Raw genomic sequence first — 15,894 nt, forward strand, 5'->3', positions numbered from 1 at the left:
TACTACGTACAGAAGGGATTTTTTTGTATTTGGGATATAGCTGTATATTTAGGGCAGTAAATGACATTTACTGGCAATTAAAACATCCAAATATACACACAATTTTGGTTAGTTTACAAAATAAAGATTAACTGAAATGAAATAAACTAAACTGTATAGACATTTTAAAGTAAAAAAAAATAATTAAAATGAATACAGAAAATATAAAAATGTGAATGCATTAGAAAGATGTGTTGTGTTTACTGCAGACATCTTAGGCTCAGAGGTCAGAGTGCAGTATTTGCTAGTAAATCTGCATTGACTGTTCATCCAGACGCTGTCATAGGCAGATGAGTGTGAATAACCTGTGGTGTGTGTGTGTGTGTGTGTGTGTGTGTGTGTCAGGCATCCAGCCTGTGGGCAGTGGAGAGCAAGCCGTGGCCCAGGCCTGCGGATGGACTGTATGTCATCGAGGATCAGCACTGTGTTGAGTTTCATACGCTGGCCACTGCAGATCTTCTGACCGCTGACGGCAAACTACAGCAGAGACAAGCACTGATCAGCCTCCTGGACAAGAACTGGGACACCGGGTAAATCAGCACTGTTAATACAAGCTCTATACTAAACCATTCATTTAGTTATACATACACAGACACACATACTTCTAAGTATTTTTTACACACTACAACTATGCTTGCATATAAAGGCAAAAATCTGTCAAATCTGCCCGGAACTGATATTTAATGTATTGCACAGCCTGTTTTAAATTATCTCTGCTGTCTTTATATGAAATATTTATAATAAATATTTGTTTTATTTTTATATTACATTAATAAAATCACTGCACAATATATCGGCACGTAATAAAAAAATCTGTAATGTTTCATGACCATTTTTATATATTTTACAGCCTTAACAATTTTAGAAAAGTATATAATTATACGCGCACATTTGTGTTTTAATCGTTTAATTATGATTATTTTTTAATTTATAAAAATTATTTCTAATTATTTTGCTAATAATTTAATAATACTGTTAAATGTAATCTTTAATAAATGATAAATTATTTTAATACTGTACATTATGATGTTATTATAATGGAAATATATACTTTCTTTTAATTTAGACATATTTTAATGTCCAAATAATTCAAACTAATAACATAAGAGTTTTCCGGTGAAAAGAATCTGCTGTTTTGTTGATGAATTAGACTCTACTGGTTGTGCTATATGATTGTTTTTGCATATTTAGATGTTATTTTGGCAATTATTTGTCACTTTTTTTTCCCTCGTTACATTTAATTTAGACTGCAAGCTCACAACTCAATTATTAAAAATTCAAAATGATTTATTTTGCGTGGTTCTGGACATTTAGCAGCGGTGGAGCATTGCAGACGAATAGCATTGTAGGAAATGCTGTCATAATGCATTTGGACTGTGCTTCACTCTCATGTCACTATAGCGGGAAACACCAAGCAGTTGAACTCCTAAACTCAGATGTAATGCCTTAATCCTGCACGATTCACAGCTGCTTGTGGAGAAATCCACTTCACTTACGCTCAATCTGCCACATTTACCGCTAACAGCTCTCTAGTCCGGATTATTTAGACTCTCCGGCTGTGTGTAGGCAATGGATATTAGTCTGGCATGCAGGTCACCGTCTGCGTTTGATCTTTTTTGATCTCATAAGCTTCAAAAAGGAGAAAATATTGTGCTGTGTTTGGCATGGACGGATTTGGCCCGGCTGTTTAATGGACTGTGTATGATGACTGTAAAACACGTCAGATGCTATTTGGGAAACATGCATCAATCTTTTGGTGGTTTGGTTTTATAATGCTCTCATGGAGACGTACAGCACCGGTTGTTCAGATGCACTCATGAAATGCCGTGTGTTTGAATGTAGCGCTGCTGTGATTGAACTGTGGCGTGCGACTCGTTGTACTGTCCTCTGTCTGCTGGCCTCGCCTGAACCGCCTCACATCGCCCCACTTTATGCTCCAGTTCCATTATTAAGCAAAACCACGTCCACCCGCTTGGCCAGCTTTACAGCAAATGTGCTGCTTGTACTACACTGTGAGCCGAACTGCACACAGATTATTCACGATTTTATGCGTTTAGAGATTCCCAAACCATTACCTCTGATCTGATATCACAAGAGGAGGAGGGAAATGGGAAGATCATGCCACTGAAGCACACTTTTATTACTTATTTATTTTTACTTATTTTTATTTATTTATCCCCCCTCACTGAAATTTAAAATCTATGTATATATATATATATATATATATATATATGTGTATATATATATATATATATATATATATATATAAATTATTTTACATATATTTATATATTACATATATTTTGTATATATAAAAGACAGTATATAGACAAATACATTGCAATGTAAAAAAATTCAACATTTAAGAATAAAATATATTTTTTATAGATAAACATTTAATAAGCATTAATATAAAATATTCGGATATAATGCAACATTTACTCAATCAAGTTTGATTTTGACCCTTTGCATTAAAATGCTTGTGCACCTTTACAAGCTTTTATTTATTGATGTAAAGCCTCTTGTACATGAGAGCCTGTCGTGTTGTGTTACAGAGAGAAGTACTCGCAGTACCTCCGGGTTCAGGTCTGTGACAGTCAGGGCCGCTCCGTGAGGGAGGCCAGATCCTCCTTCTACCATCACCTCACCCAGCTGTCCTGGGTTCCCACACGCAGACCGCCGTGGGACGAGAGCCGGCCCGTTTCCTACCTACAGCCCAAATCTGTCTACATCTTCTCTACAGAAGTGCACCAGCTCCTCGGCTCCCACGTTGATTATGCGCACGGTGCTCAGATGCCCAGTGAATTCACCAGAGCCATAGGTACGGAGGATGACTCTTCAGAATTAAAAACAAATCTCCATTATGAGACTGAGCCGAGTTAAAACCTGTAACAAACACATCATGCTGATCAGTATGTGATCTTAATAGCTCATAGCTTCAGTGTTAAGACAGTATTTATTCATAGTCAATATGGAATCAAAATAAACCCTTTAATTTTCTTGATACATACTTAAGCATACTCAAGTAATGCATAAGTGCATACTTAATGCATCAATTGATGCACAAAAAAATGACAATTTTTTCTGTTGACTAATTTTGCCCTCATTTTTTGGTGCATACACTACTTTTCTGAAGATTAGAGACAGAAATAATTGTTAAAATATAAATATTAAAGTATGCATAAAGAAATTGATACTTTAATTCACCAAGGACACATTAAACTGATCAAAATGGACAGTAAAGACATTTATAATGTTACAAAAGATTTTTATTTCAAATAATTGCTGTTCTTTTGAACTTTCTATTTATCAAAGAATCCTGAACAAATAAAATTTAACACAGTTGTGCTGCTTCATATTTTTGTGGAAACAGTTTCAACACTGATAATAATCAGAAATGTTTCTTGAGCAGCAAATCAGTATATTAGAATGATTTCTGAAGGATCATGTGACACTGAAGACTGGAGTAATGATGCTGAAAATACAGCTTTGATCACAGAAATAAATTACATAGAAAACAGCTATTTTAAATTGCAATAATATTAAAAATTTTTACTGTATTTTTGATCAAATAAATACAGCCTTTTTAGATACAGTAAAATAATTTCTCCGTTGATGTTGATGCAGGAATGACACACACTGTGCATGTGGAGGACATGATTGGCTATCTGAAGCGTTGGTGCGTGAAGGTGTCTGAGAATCCGTCTGAGGAGCTTGAAGGAGCAGATTTCACCACTACAGTCGATCACATCCATACAGTGTATCGATACCTGTTTGCCGAGTGCACGAGCGTCAAGCTCAGAGACCTGTTCCAGCACGCACCTGCTGTCTTCATCGAGTATGACAGGTCAGATATACAGATGTGTGATTTAACCCTCAGATTCCTTCAGAACTACCTTGCATGAACAGCTGGGCCGCTTTGTTCTCGTGCAGGAAGGATGACTGGTGCTCTGGGCGTTTCTATCATCTTAAGGAAGTTTGCTGGTCTGATCCGACAGGCATGTTTCACAGATACAAGGAGCTGATTCGACGGGCTGACAGCGGCATACAGGAGCCCAGAGTCCTGGCACCGTTTTATAATCATTTGGAGGACATGAAGAAATTTTTCAAGGTCTGTTTCAGGTGTTGCCATTAAAATCTGTCCGAAACCAGGAATTATTTTCATGTTATAGCCGTTAACTGAGAAATCAGCCATATTAAATTTGAGTATTTTTGTAAATTTTAATAACAGTTGTAAATGTAGACATCACAACCTTGTAATGTACAGTATGGTGAATGGATATTTATTTTGAGATTTGCGATTACTTTTAACAGTGTTATTAAATGATTATTGTTTTTAAAGATTAAGCATCAGATGACAGCAAAGGAAATGTAAAAACAGAGTAAATGAGCATGCACAAGTATATATCCAATTAAGATTGAAATACATTACTGTTATACAGTAGAATGTACTTAATCAAAGTAATATTTACAATAATATTAATTCAATAAAAAATGTTTTAAATATTATTTTTAAGGAATATCTCACAATTTTTCATCCATGTTTTTACAATTAACCTTTTTGTTTGACAAAAAAAATGTTCAGATTTCATTTGCTTACATTCTGAAAGATTAAGTTAAGGTTTTGTGCATTTAATTAACTAATTTTTTGATAGTAAAATTGCATTAAATCATAAAACACAGAATCCAGAAAATTAAAACAGGCAACATGGAATTTCTGAAAAAATTGTTTAATAGGGTACTATTATTGTAATTGTTTTTTTATTCAGTTGATTTAATTGATTAGGCGTGAGCTTTGATTACTAAGATTTAATTAAACCACTAAAACAGAATCCAGAAAAAATAAATGGACAACGTAGAAGAAAATCGAATTTCATAACTCCCTACTAATTTCAGCTGATAATTTATATGGTATCAAATCAAGTACTTTTATATGGCAAATACTGAAATAAATGAATTCTAAGGAACCTTTATGATCCTTGCAGTCTCTGAATGTGCAGCCCAGTCCGTCTATGAAGAAGTACGTGTCTCTGCTGGAGGCCGTTTGTGAGTCGTCTCCTGCGACAGGAGACGTTGTCCAAGACGTCTCTGTCATCTTCGCCAAACTAGGTAAAAACCAAATGATATCCAGCCTAACCATCCATTGACTGCTGTTTGGATGTTCTCTGATGTGCTTGTGCCTCTCTCAAAGCTGATAAATGTAAGACCAGTGTTCATGGAGATCAGGATCTGGACACTCAGCTCAACACAGTCTACTGCAGCTCTCTGAAAGGTGAGATCAACTGAACTGTGTGTTGTTTATTGCGCTGGTGATATCTGCAAATTTCTGATTTGATCTTTATGGTCTTAACAGAAATGGTGTCTCATAAAAGAGTGTTTCCCACCAAGACTAGCGGTTGGGTCACATTAGCTCGTAAGCCCATGATCGCAGACAGCGCAAACCTGGAGAAGATCTTCAAATCGCACAGTTCGGTTTGTCTGCTCAACCTGCCGTCTGCAGCCAAGAGAGCAGCCAACAAATCCAGGCATGAAGGTAATGTGTGTGAAATACCGTTTACCGTTATTCTTGCATTGTAATAGTAATTTTCCCTAAAATTACACCGTTGACTGACTCAAGTTAATTTAACAAGCTTGAATTAAGAGTCATCACATTTAATGAAAAAAAAAAAAAGAAATTCTCCATTGAGCTGCTTTGGGTTTTCTTCCCAACGGAAGCAATGGGGATGGAAACTAACGACATAATTTGTTTAATCATAATTCGATCAGACATTAATTCTGTTAGCCAGCGACACAATATTTGCTGTTACCTCAAAATATGCTCACGATATAATTATAATTTGTTATGCATGAACAAAGATCACCGAATCTAATCAATCACTGGTATTACATTTTTTTTTTAACGTTATATTTACTAAATTATATTATTTGAAATCTGGGAAAAAGTGATTATGTTGGTAAAAAGATCTTTATATGGTGAGCATACTGATCCTGGCTAAAATCCAACGTTCAGATTTCTGGAAATGTATTCCATAATACTTGCAATAGAAATGTACTGTAATTCATTGAAATAATTATAATTTTTTAATTACAACCTTTAGTGTCTTGCATTAACTCAAAATTGCAAGCAAAATGTAACATGAACATTTAATTAAACTCTCTGAAAATTGGGACATTCACAATGGAAAATACAATTTATAATTTTAATAATAAATCAATGAATATTGAAAAAGTGATCAATCTTTTGATGGCTCATTATTGGCTTGTGCAAAGAAATAAGCAACGACAACAGCAAGTCTTTCACACTGTGCTTTTTAAAATGGCAAATCTAGTATCCCTATAATGACATTATGAAAAAATTAGCTGTCATCAAAAGTGTGATGAGCAAGTCTTTTAATATATTGCATTATTCTATTATTTTTATTATTATTGTTTCATTGTAAGTCGCTTTGGATAAAAGCGTCTGATAAATGTAAATGTTTACACTCGTAATAGAAACTTCTCTATTTCATGCATTGCCCCGCTGGGCTTTGAATGTGGGACCTGCAGATGTGTAGTTATGATGGGGAAACACTGACGTCATGCATGCTTATTTTTAACTCTGTAATGAATGATCTAGGCTATTTCCAGCTCAATTTTCTGGGTCTGTTGTCCTCAGGCAAGCAGGAGAAGGAGGCGTTCAGTGAGCGCGACCGTGAATTATTCCTGGAGATCTGCGGGGTGAAGCGGCTCTCCCAGTGCGTGACCACCGAAGCCCAGACCGAGAGCTACAGGCCTTGCCCCGCGGTGCAGACCCTGGTGCGGCAGCTCGTCCCCTACATCCAGAGGTTCATCTTCCACAACACCGATTTCGATGACGTGTACAGTGAGCTGAAGGAGAGTGGGATTGCTAAATGCATTAGCTCGCTGAGTTTTGGACAGGTACGCTGGAGGCGCTTTCTCCAGAATGCAAACCCAACAAATTACCGGCTGTTGCATCATGTTCTTTCACAGGAGAGGAAAACTGAGAAGTTTTTTTTGCAGGTTGGGAAGCTGTATATTCACTATCGGCTTGAGGTGCCAGACGAGGACCCTATCTTTGAGAGCGAGGATATTATATGTCTCCTTAAAGACAAAAAAGAGCTGTACATCCATAAAGATCACCTCTCAGCCAAACTGGACATCTGCAGGTACAGCATCTGCCAGTGAGATACAGCAAATGTACTCTAGGGATGGGCGGATCCATACTGAAGTATACTGAAACCAACTGATACCGAAAGTCTTGATACTCAAATAAAAAAATATTGATCCTAAAGTTTTTTTTTTTTTTTTTTAACCAATGATTTAGTTTAACAAGAAATGTACTGCAAACAGTATGCTCATCTGATCACACAATATGAATACATAATATGGAGTTATTTTGCCATAAACCAATTGCTTTGACATTTAGTTTTTTTTTAAATGTTTTACCACAGTGAACATAATTCAACCGTTATTTGTTGTAAAACTTACCATGACTAACAGTACAGTAACCATATTTTAACCATGTGTAAACAAAAATATAATCTAATAATTTGCAGTTAAGCCCTGTTAAATGTTACTCTAAAAGTTGAAAGTTTTCCTGCAGTTTTATGCCAAAATAAACATTCTATGGGTAACGCTTGAAAAGATAGAAAAACAACCATAAATATTAGTATTGTAATTGTACTGTTGTATAAAATAATAATAATTGTTGTTATTCTCATTAAATAAATTTAAATATAATTTTATTTTTTTAAATAATAATAATAATAATTGCAATTAGATATGTTTCCCCAATTTGTTCTGCCTGTTTCTAATGAAATGATGCACATACAGATTCATGGCTGGTAAAAAAAAAAAAAAAAGTTTTATCGATATCAATGTTACTTGCCTTTGAAAGTATCAGTATCGTATGGGAAATAAAATGTTGTATCGCCCATCCCTAATGTGATGCTTCTCTAGGCTCATGTTTGTAACTCTTCTGTCTGTGTATTATTGCAGAGAGCTGGTGAAACTGTTCACCACGGACAAGAGCTTTGCTAAAGAGCTAGAGCGCTTCCTCCAGGGCCTTGTGACATGCGTAAATGTGAGTATAATGTTAAAATAACTTGCATTACTTTTACATTTAATCATTTACTATGTTCTGAATGAACCTAGTGGTGCCATGTAGACAGAGAAGAGAAAAGTTCCAAGAACTGAGCCCTGAGGCACCCCAGTAGCTAGATGTTGCGACTTGGACTCCTCTCCTCACCCCTCCAAGTTACCTTGAAGGAACCATTGGAGTGTGGTTTAGAGTCAGAATGTGATTAGAATGAGTCTGCAGGCCGTCTGAGGAACAACAGCAGCATATTCACACACACACACACACACACACACACACACACACACACAAGTAATGCTAGCTGTTTGTCCAAGGTGACTCTGTCCTTGTTTACAAAAACAAAATTTAGTGATTGAGAGCTCAGACAAAATGAATGGCCTTCAAAACACTAAATGCTGCCTCTTAAGTGAATTGCTAGACTGTGTATTGTTGTTGCTGGTCTGTTGGGTTATATCGAGGGATTTCTCTCACCTGGTGTGATATAGACACTCTTGGAGTCGTTGCGATGAGCGTCAGGCCAGTTTTCGCACAGGAGCACAAGTGACTCATCTGATTGTGACTCCAGAAATCATAGAGAAGAGCTCTGCCAAGTGTATTAAAAGTTAAACACATTTTCTTAATTATAAAAAAATAGGGTCTTGAAATTAATTTAATTGTGCCCTCGAGCCATGCATAAATTAGAAAAGAAATTAAGAACACGAAAGCATGACTACCCAAAAACATAATAATGTTGATGACTTAATTTAGGGTATTTGAAATACAGAGTTCTGGCATGAAACTCTAGATGGCGCAGTCCGATAGGTCAAACTCAAATGGGATATATCGTCTAATTAGAGTTAAGCCAGTCGGCGTGGTAGCCAAGGTACACATAGTCACTGGCCAGTATTGCTAAGGCAGTCGGCGTGGTAGCCAAGGTTCACATAGTCATAGGCCACTAGTGTTAAGCCATTCAGCATGGTAGCCAAGGTTCACATAGTCATAGGCCACTAGTGTTAAGCCATTCAGCATGGTAGCCAAGGCTCACATAGTCATAGGCCACTAGTGTTAAGCCATTCAGCATGGTAGCCAAGGCTCACATAGTCATAGGCCACTAGTGTTAAGCCATTCAGCTTGGTAGCCAAGGCTCACATAGTCATAGGCCACTAGTGTTAAGCCATTCAGCTTGGTAGCCAAGGCTCACATAGTCATAGGCCACTAGTGTTAAGCCATTCAGCTTGGTAGCCAAGGCTCACATAGTCATAGGCCACTAGTGTTAAGCCATTCAGCTTGGTAGCCAAGGCTCACATAGTCATAGGCCACTAGTGTTAAGCCATTCAGTTTGGTAGCCAAGGCTCACATAGTCATAGGCCACTAGTGTTAAGCCATTCAGTTTGGTAGCCAAGGCTCACATAGTCATAGGCCACTAGTGTTAAGCCATTCAGCTTGGTAGCCAAGGCTCACATAGTCATAGGCCACTAGTGTTAAGCCGGTTGGCGTGGTAGCCCAGACACACATAGATAATAATACATGCGGTTCACATGGCTCTTCAGAGCAGCAGCAGTACATATATCTTGGCGATAGATCTGCTTGTTGGGGGTGTTTTGTTCTTGTTTTGGCTTGTATTGTTCCTTCTATGTCTCCTGCTTTGTGGGGGGTTATTTCATGTATGTTATATTTGCAGCAGCAGTATTTCTTACATGCTCATGTTGTGAATGTATTTCAGCAGCAGCAGCATCGTAGCAGATCTATTCCGCCAAGACCAAATACATTAACTTCATATATATGTATATGTGTATGTGTGTGTGTGTGTGTGTGTGTGTAAAGAGAACCTTGTTGTGACTGACATTGAATAAGTAGTTGGCATTTTAATCTCTAAATTATTGCAACCCTCATTCAATGACATTAAATTATAACACAATGAAATGTTTCCATCTCATGATGTTATGTTGTCTTGCTGTAACTCAGGACCGAGCTGCTTTAAAGAGGTTTCTGGACAGAGAAAACGCTCGAGAACTCCCTGCAAATGAGGAACCATGGGAGGTGCCGGCGCCGGTGGAAGTAAAAGCAGAAACCATCGGTAAGCATCTCTCTTCAAGTCCCTGAACTGAGGCGACGGTGAGGGACAGACAGGGCTGCTCTCGCTCACAGAGCTCTGAACACATCCACTGTACAGCTGCGTTTGATCCTTGTGATTTCTCATCCAGTTTAATCTGCGCCGCTCGCCCTCCTTTCATCGCTCTTCTCACACGCACACACATGCATAGTGCACATATGCTAATGGGGATTTGTTCGCTGACATGAAAGCGCAGCTGTTGCCAGGGCGAAGGGAAGACCTGTCTCTGCTCAGCTGCAGATCAGCCACACGCTTTAATAACCACTGTGCAGTGAGACCTATTTGGGTCAGTTTTTGTGATGTGACATTCATCTGTGGCGGTTTGGCTGTAATTGTGCTGCTTGTGTTTGCAGTGTCGTCTCTGGTCCGGCCGTCAGGAGCCGTGCAGGAGGAGGAAATGCAGACACAACACAATAAAGAGGACCGGTTGGTTTGCTGGCCACCGAAAGCCTCTCTCAATAAAACAGGTGGCAGCAGTTCAGGTACAGACTGTGGATGGAGACTAATGAATATATATTCAGAGCGCTGGCTGTTGCAGTTGCAAAAAGTTGTAAACTCAGCTATATCTTGTATATATCTTGTGGTTATGATCAGGCTCATAATGCATGTGTGTTTTGTGGAGTCAGGCAGTCAGGCTGTTGAGGAGGTGATGAAGATGTGGCCTCCTCCTGCTGCTCTGGGTCTCTCGGGCTCTGGAGTCGAGAGGAGCTCGTCCAACATCAGTGTCCATCAGCGAACCGCAGAGCCTTCACTGTACACAGAACCAAGAGGTCCACATGAACAGGGTCCCAGACCAAGCAGCGTCCCGCCACGAGCGACAGGTTAGGATTGGCCACAAAAAAAAAAGTGTGTGTGTATATGTATATATATGTGTATATATGTATATGTATATATATATATATATATATATATATATATATATATATATATATATATATATATATATATATATATATATATATATATACACACACACACACACATACATGTACATGTGTGTGTGTGTGTGTATATATATATATATATATATATATATATATATATATATATATATATATATATATATATATGTATGTATTTATATGTGTGTATGTATGTATTATATATATATAAACGCGTATGTGTAAATTTATGTATTGGTTTTAAAGTGGCTTTAAATTGTTGTTGGTTTTTTTCACCTCAAATTTTTGCCAATTAGATTTAATACATTTGCAACTAAAGCACATTAAATATCTAGAATATTTTTTATGCTGTTTTACAGTAAGTGAACAATTATTTTTATATGCATCTATATCAATATATATAGTAATAATTATAAATCTTTACTTTTTAATTATATAAAACATGCCATATTCTAAGTGATCAGTCAACTAAGTTTTGAAACGATTGAAATTGACAGGTTGATTTGTGAAAATCAAACCAGCTGTATTGATTTTTGCTAAAGTTTAGCTCTTAAAAGCGATATTAAAATTAAAATACTCATTTTATATATATATATATATGTATATGTATATGTATATATGTATATGTGTGTGTGTGTGTGTGTGTGTGTATACACACACATGTATATACACATATATATTGACAGGTCTCCTTAAAAAGCATTTTAAATAATCAAATAAGATTTATTTATGTCCTTTTTATTAAATAATTACATTTAAGAATACTGAAAATTATCAAAAAAAGAATGTGATGAAAAAAATTAGGGAGAGAAATTAGTGGAAGAGAGAGGACAGAAAATTAACAGGGATCCTCGCAGAAAGGAGATCCTAGGAGAACAATGAAGAAAGTAAATAGAACAAAAACGATTATACATATACAGGGGTGGCGCTAGGGCAGGGCTTGACGGGGCTATAGCCCCATCAGAAACTTGCTTAAAAAATAAAATTAAAATAAAATAAATTAATAGACCTGTTTTAAAAAATATTTGAATAATATGCTATATGAAAATACGTGTCTAACAATAAAGATAAATCTCTCTTATGCTATTTCTGTTATTAAGGTTTTTTTTTTTTTTTGTTCTTAATTTTTGCTGTCACACAGTAAAACAAATTTATGGTACATTTCAGTAAAAATGTAAAAAAAAAAAAAGAATTAATTAGTGTTAAGAAATTAGTGACCCTTTTATATTTTCTCAAAGACCAGACTTTGCAGACTATGCATATCTTCTTCAAAAATGGTCTTTTTTAAAACGTATTAAAAATAGTGAATATTTAGTATTGCTCAGCTCTGTTGGCCTCGCATTTTGCTCTCTTGATTCTTGAAGGTACAGATATTTTTGTATTATCGAAAAAAATCCCCATCATGGATTAATTTAAATGAGGGTTCATGAGGGAATTGCTAGTAAAAAGTTAATAAAAAGGTCAAATTCAAATAAATAAATTGGGCTGCACATTTAATGGAAATAAAATCGATCAGTGCAATGAGCTGCCTCACAGGAACTCTGCATGCTGTGAATGTGAAGGAATGCAGCACCACCAGGACTTTTTTCATGTTAACTTAATTTTCAGCATTTTGTGGACAAACGCTTTGCAGCAAGAAGCGCTTAGAAACTTTTCCAGTAAATGCAGAGGTCTCCCTGCAATTTGCTGCCAAAATAAAAACTTGGTGGTTTAATGTTTGAAAGTGAAGAATTAAGACATTAATTTTAGTAAATGTTTTAAGTTACAGTACTAATATTTAATACTTTACTGTTTACTTGCATGTTGGGACTGTTAACTGACATCAGAGAATTATCAACATGAATGGAGTATTAATCTCAAGGGGACTTGAAGAAAATAGTTTATGTAAAAGGGGTTTGACTGATCTCTGTTTTAACTCCTTGTAAACTCAGAGCGGAGGGAAGAGGCCGCTGTGCAGGATGTCCAGTCTGTGGTCAGTCCTCAGCAGCCTGTGGAACCAAACGCAGCTACAGGTGAAGGAGAAGAAACTACAGCTGACAAAACCAACCTGCCACCACCAACAGCAGATGATGAACACTCGCCACCATCACTGCAGTACGTGTTTGATTACTATCGGGTTTATTGCATTTCAGATAGGGCTGTTGGTTTGACTCCTCAGTGTGGAATGATTAATTATGGAATATATAACGTGTTAAGACATTTAATGCAGCGCCCATCCAGACCTGTCCATCATCTTACATTGATGCAGTTGCTGATGAACACGATTCAGGACAACAGACTGAAACCTATTAGAATGCAGTTATATGAGTCTAAAATTCAAGATATGAGTGGAAAAAATGACCCTGTTGTATTTATATCATATGATATAGTTTAGCAATATTATGACAATAATATGACTGGTTTTGTGGTCCAGGGTCACAAATGAGAAATTAATATTGGGTTACATTTTAAGCTCAATATCCTCTGTTTCTATTTTGTCAACAAAAATAGTTCTAATCGAAGCCACATCAGAACTGTTGAGAGACTGAGAAACATACAGAGGTGATTCGTTACTGAATGAATCCATGGTTTTGAACAAAAAGAGTGAGCGAATGATTCAGTGATTCATTCATAATAACACTTCGTTTCTGATTGAATCAGCCATTTGAATGAATTGGTTGAGTGAATGATTCAATGACTCACTCATTAAGACAGTGCCAATTAAATTAAATTTTTTCTAATTATTTAATACAAAATAAAAAAATCATTCATAGTTTAATATTTAATTTCAAACAAAAAAACAACAACGCCCATGTATTGTCATTTATTTATGCAATGCTGAATTAAATTATTTCTTTCTAAAGCTACAGTACGTTCAACGCTTATCTCATTTAACTCCATAATGACTTTAAATGATCTTTTGGGGGGAATTCTCTTAGCCAAAATTGATGTGCAATTAATTAATCAACATCATATAAGTAATTAGATTAGAAATATGAATCACATGTCTGACCAAATTTCAACATCATTTTGAAATGATTTCACTTCTTTCCAGAAGCCAAAATCCAGCCCAGGCTCCAGAGATAGTGTTGAGCCAGTTCCAGGGAGCTGAAGGCCTGCAGCGTCCGCCCATGACTCTGGACAGCGCCGTCTGGAGCAAAGCCGTGGCTCTGGAGGACGTGCTGGAGGATCTGCCGCTGGATTGCACCATGCCTCAAACCCTGGTGCTGCCTAAAGACAAAGAGGACACGGCCAGCATCGGACAGTGGGGAGAGCAGCTGGTCCACTCCTTCCTCACACACTGGAAAGAGAACGACGGCCCCAGCCAAATCACCTGGTTCAATGAGAAAGGAGAGAGCGGCCGCGCGTGCGACTTCAAGCTGACCTTCACAAATAACAGGAGCACGCAAGAAGTCTTTGTGGAGGTGAAGACGACGGTCAGGCGAGATCGACACTTCATCCACATGTCTGCGAACGAGCTGGATTTGGCACTGAAGGAGAAGGAGCGCTATCACATATATCGAGTGTACGGCGCTGGAGACGTGCAGCACGTTCGTCTCTGTCGCATCAAGAATCTCGCACAGCATCTGCATTCCAAGTCTCTGGAATTGTTTTTATTTGTGTAGCCGTCTTGAAAATCTTGAGTTGTTTTAGAATAACATTTCTGATCTTTGTTAAATGTACAATTCTGCCTGTTTGCACTGGATTCTGTTCATCGATAAGGTGTTTTTTTAACTACTGATACTGTTTGTACTGATATGTGCTATTGCACAATTTTAGTGGTCAGTTATAGTTAAACATTTTAAAGAATCAACATTTTCTCTATTCACGTTTGGTCATGTATTCAAAGCACAGATTTTGCATTGATTCTTTCATAAGCTCTACTGTAAAAGTATAACTTTACTCTTTGGATTGCCATAATCAGTTCAGTAAATAAATGTTCTGAAAATGAAGAGTCGGAATGGTTTCACTCTTAGATCTTTATGGACCCAACTAACAGAGAATGTTCCTCCAAACATTCTTCCAGTAACTTTAGTAGAACATTTTAGAATCTTAGCAAAAAACATCATTCATGGAACATTTTTCTGAAACGTTTTAGTTTGTTTAACTTATTTAAACATGAATACTAATTACAGATGGTTCAGAGAACATTCAAAAGTAACCATCAAGTTTGCAAAATGCTAAAATGCAGCAGTCCCTTAAATATAGCTTTCACACAACCAAGAAAAAACATTTTTAAAATGTAAAAAAAAAAAGGAAATTCTGAACCCTCTGCTTGTTCTGAACATGTACGAGCTTCTTGCTTTTTTTGAGCACTAAAGATATTCTGAAGAATGTTGGTAACCAAACAGCTGACGGTAGCCATTGGCTTATAGAATGGGGAAAAAATGCCATGCAAGTCAATGGCTGCCGTCAACTGATGGGTTACCAACATTCTTCAGAATGACTGCTCAGATTAAAGAAACTTTTACAGGTTTCTTGGGTGAGCTGTCCCTTTAATTAAAGATCATGCTGCTGGATCTGATGTTTTCACATGATGTCTTAAGAGGTCGTCATTAAGGAACTTATGTAATGTCTGAAATAGTCATTTTTATTATTAAATAAAATAACATTATAGAACCAAAACCTAACTGCTAGAATGGTGCTGGAATATTTTTTGACAACCCAAAGAGAACCTATAGGCTACAGAACATATTCTAATGGTTATTTTTAGGTTTTACTTTATAACCAAAAACCAATAACGTTCTGGAAAAGAAATTGATTGGCCTTTAGTTTGTATAAAA

At 36.7% G+C, this 15,894-nt stretch overlaps 1 protein-coding gene across 3 annotated transcripts in view; it reads left to right on the plus strand.

Moving 5' to 3' along the window:
• LOC306857800 (uncharacterized protein) overlaps window positions 1-15,732 on the plus strand; it is a 50,471-nt gene extending 34,739 nt beyond the window's left edge. For all 3 annotated transcript variants that reach the window (XM_079397962.1, XM_079397963.1, XM_079397964.1), the window contains exons 34-48: window positions 385-569; window positions 2,595-2,860; window positions 3,667-3,886; window positions 3,973-4,150; window positions 5,025-5,148; window positions 5,231-5,311; window positions 5,393-5,572; window positions 6,695-6,957; window positions 7,060-7,205; window positions 8,038-8,122; window positions 10,082-10,193; window positions 10,583-10,711; window positions 10,856-11,050; window positions 13,063-13,225; window positions 14,166-15,732. In XM_079397962.1, the coding sequence (XP_079254088.1) occupies window positions 385-569; window positions 2,595-2,860; window positions 3,667-3,886; window positions 3,973-4,150; window positions 5,025-5,148; window positions 5,231-5,311; window positions 5,393-5,572; window positions 6,695-6,957; window positions 7,060-7,205; window positions 8,038-8,122; window positions 10,082-10,193; window positions 10,583-10,711; window positions 10,856-11,050; window positions 13,063-13,225; window positions 14,166-14,736 (2,898 nt within the window). In that variant the 3' untranslated portion in view covers window positions 14,737-15,732. The remainder of the gene's footprint in view (window positions 1-384; window positions 570-2,594; window positions 2,861-3,666; window positions 3,887-3,972; window positions 4,151-5,024; window positions 5,149-5,230; window positions 5,312-5,392; window positions 5,573-6,694; window positions 6,958-7,059; window positions 7,206-8,037; window positions 8,123-10,081; window positions 10,194-10,582; window positions 10,712-10,855; window positions 11,051-13,062; window positions 13,226-14,165) is intronic.
• Window positions 15,733-15,894: the final 162 nt, after the last annotated feature.

This window comes from Barbus barbus (assembly GCF_936440315.1).
Source record: "Barbus barbus genome assembly, chromosome: 38".
Lineage (NCBI taxonomy): Eukaryota > Metazoa > Chordata > Actinopteri > Cypriniformes > Cyprinidae > Barbus > Barbus barbus.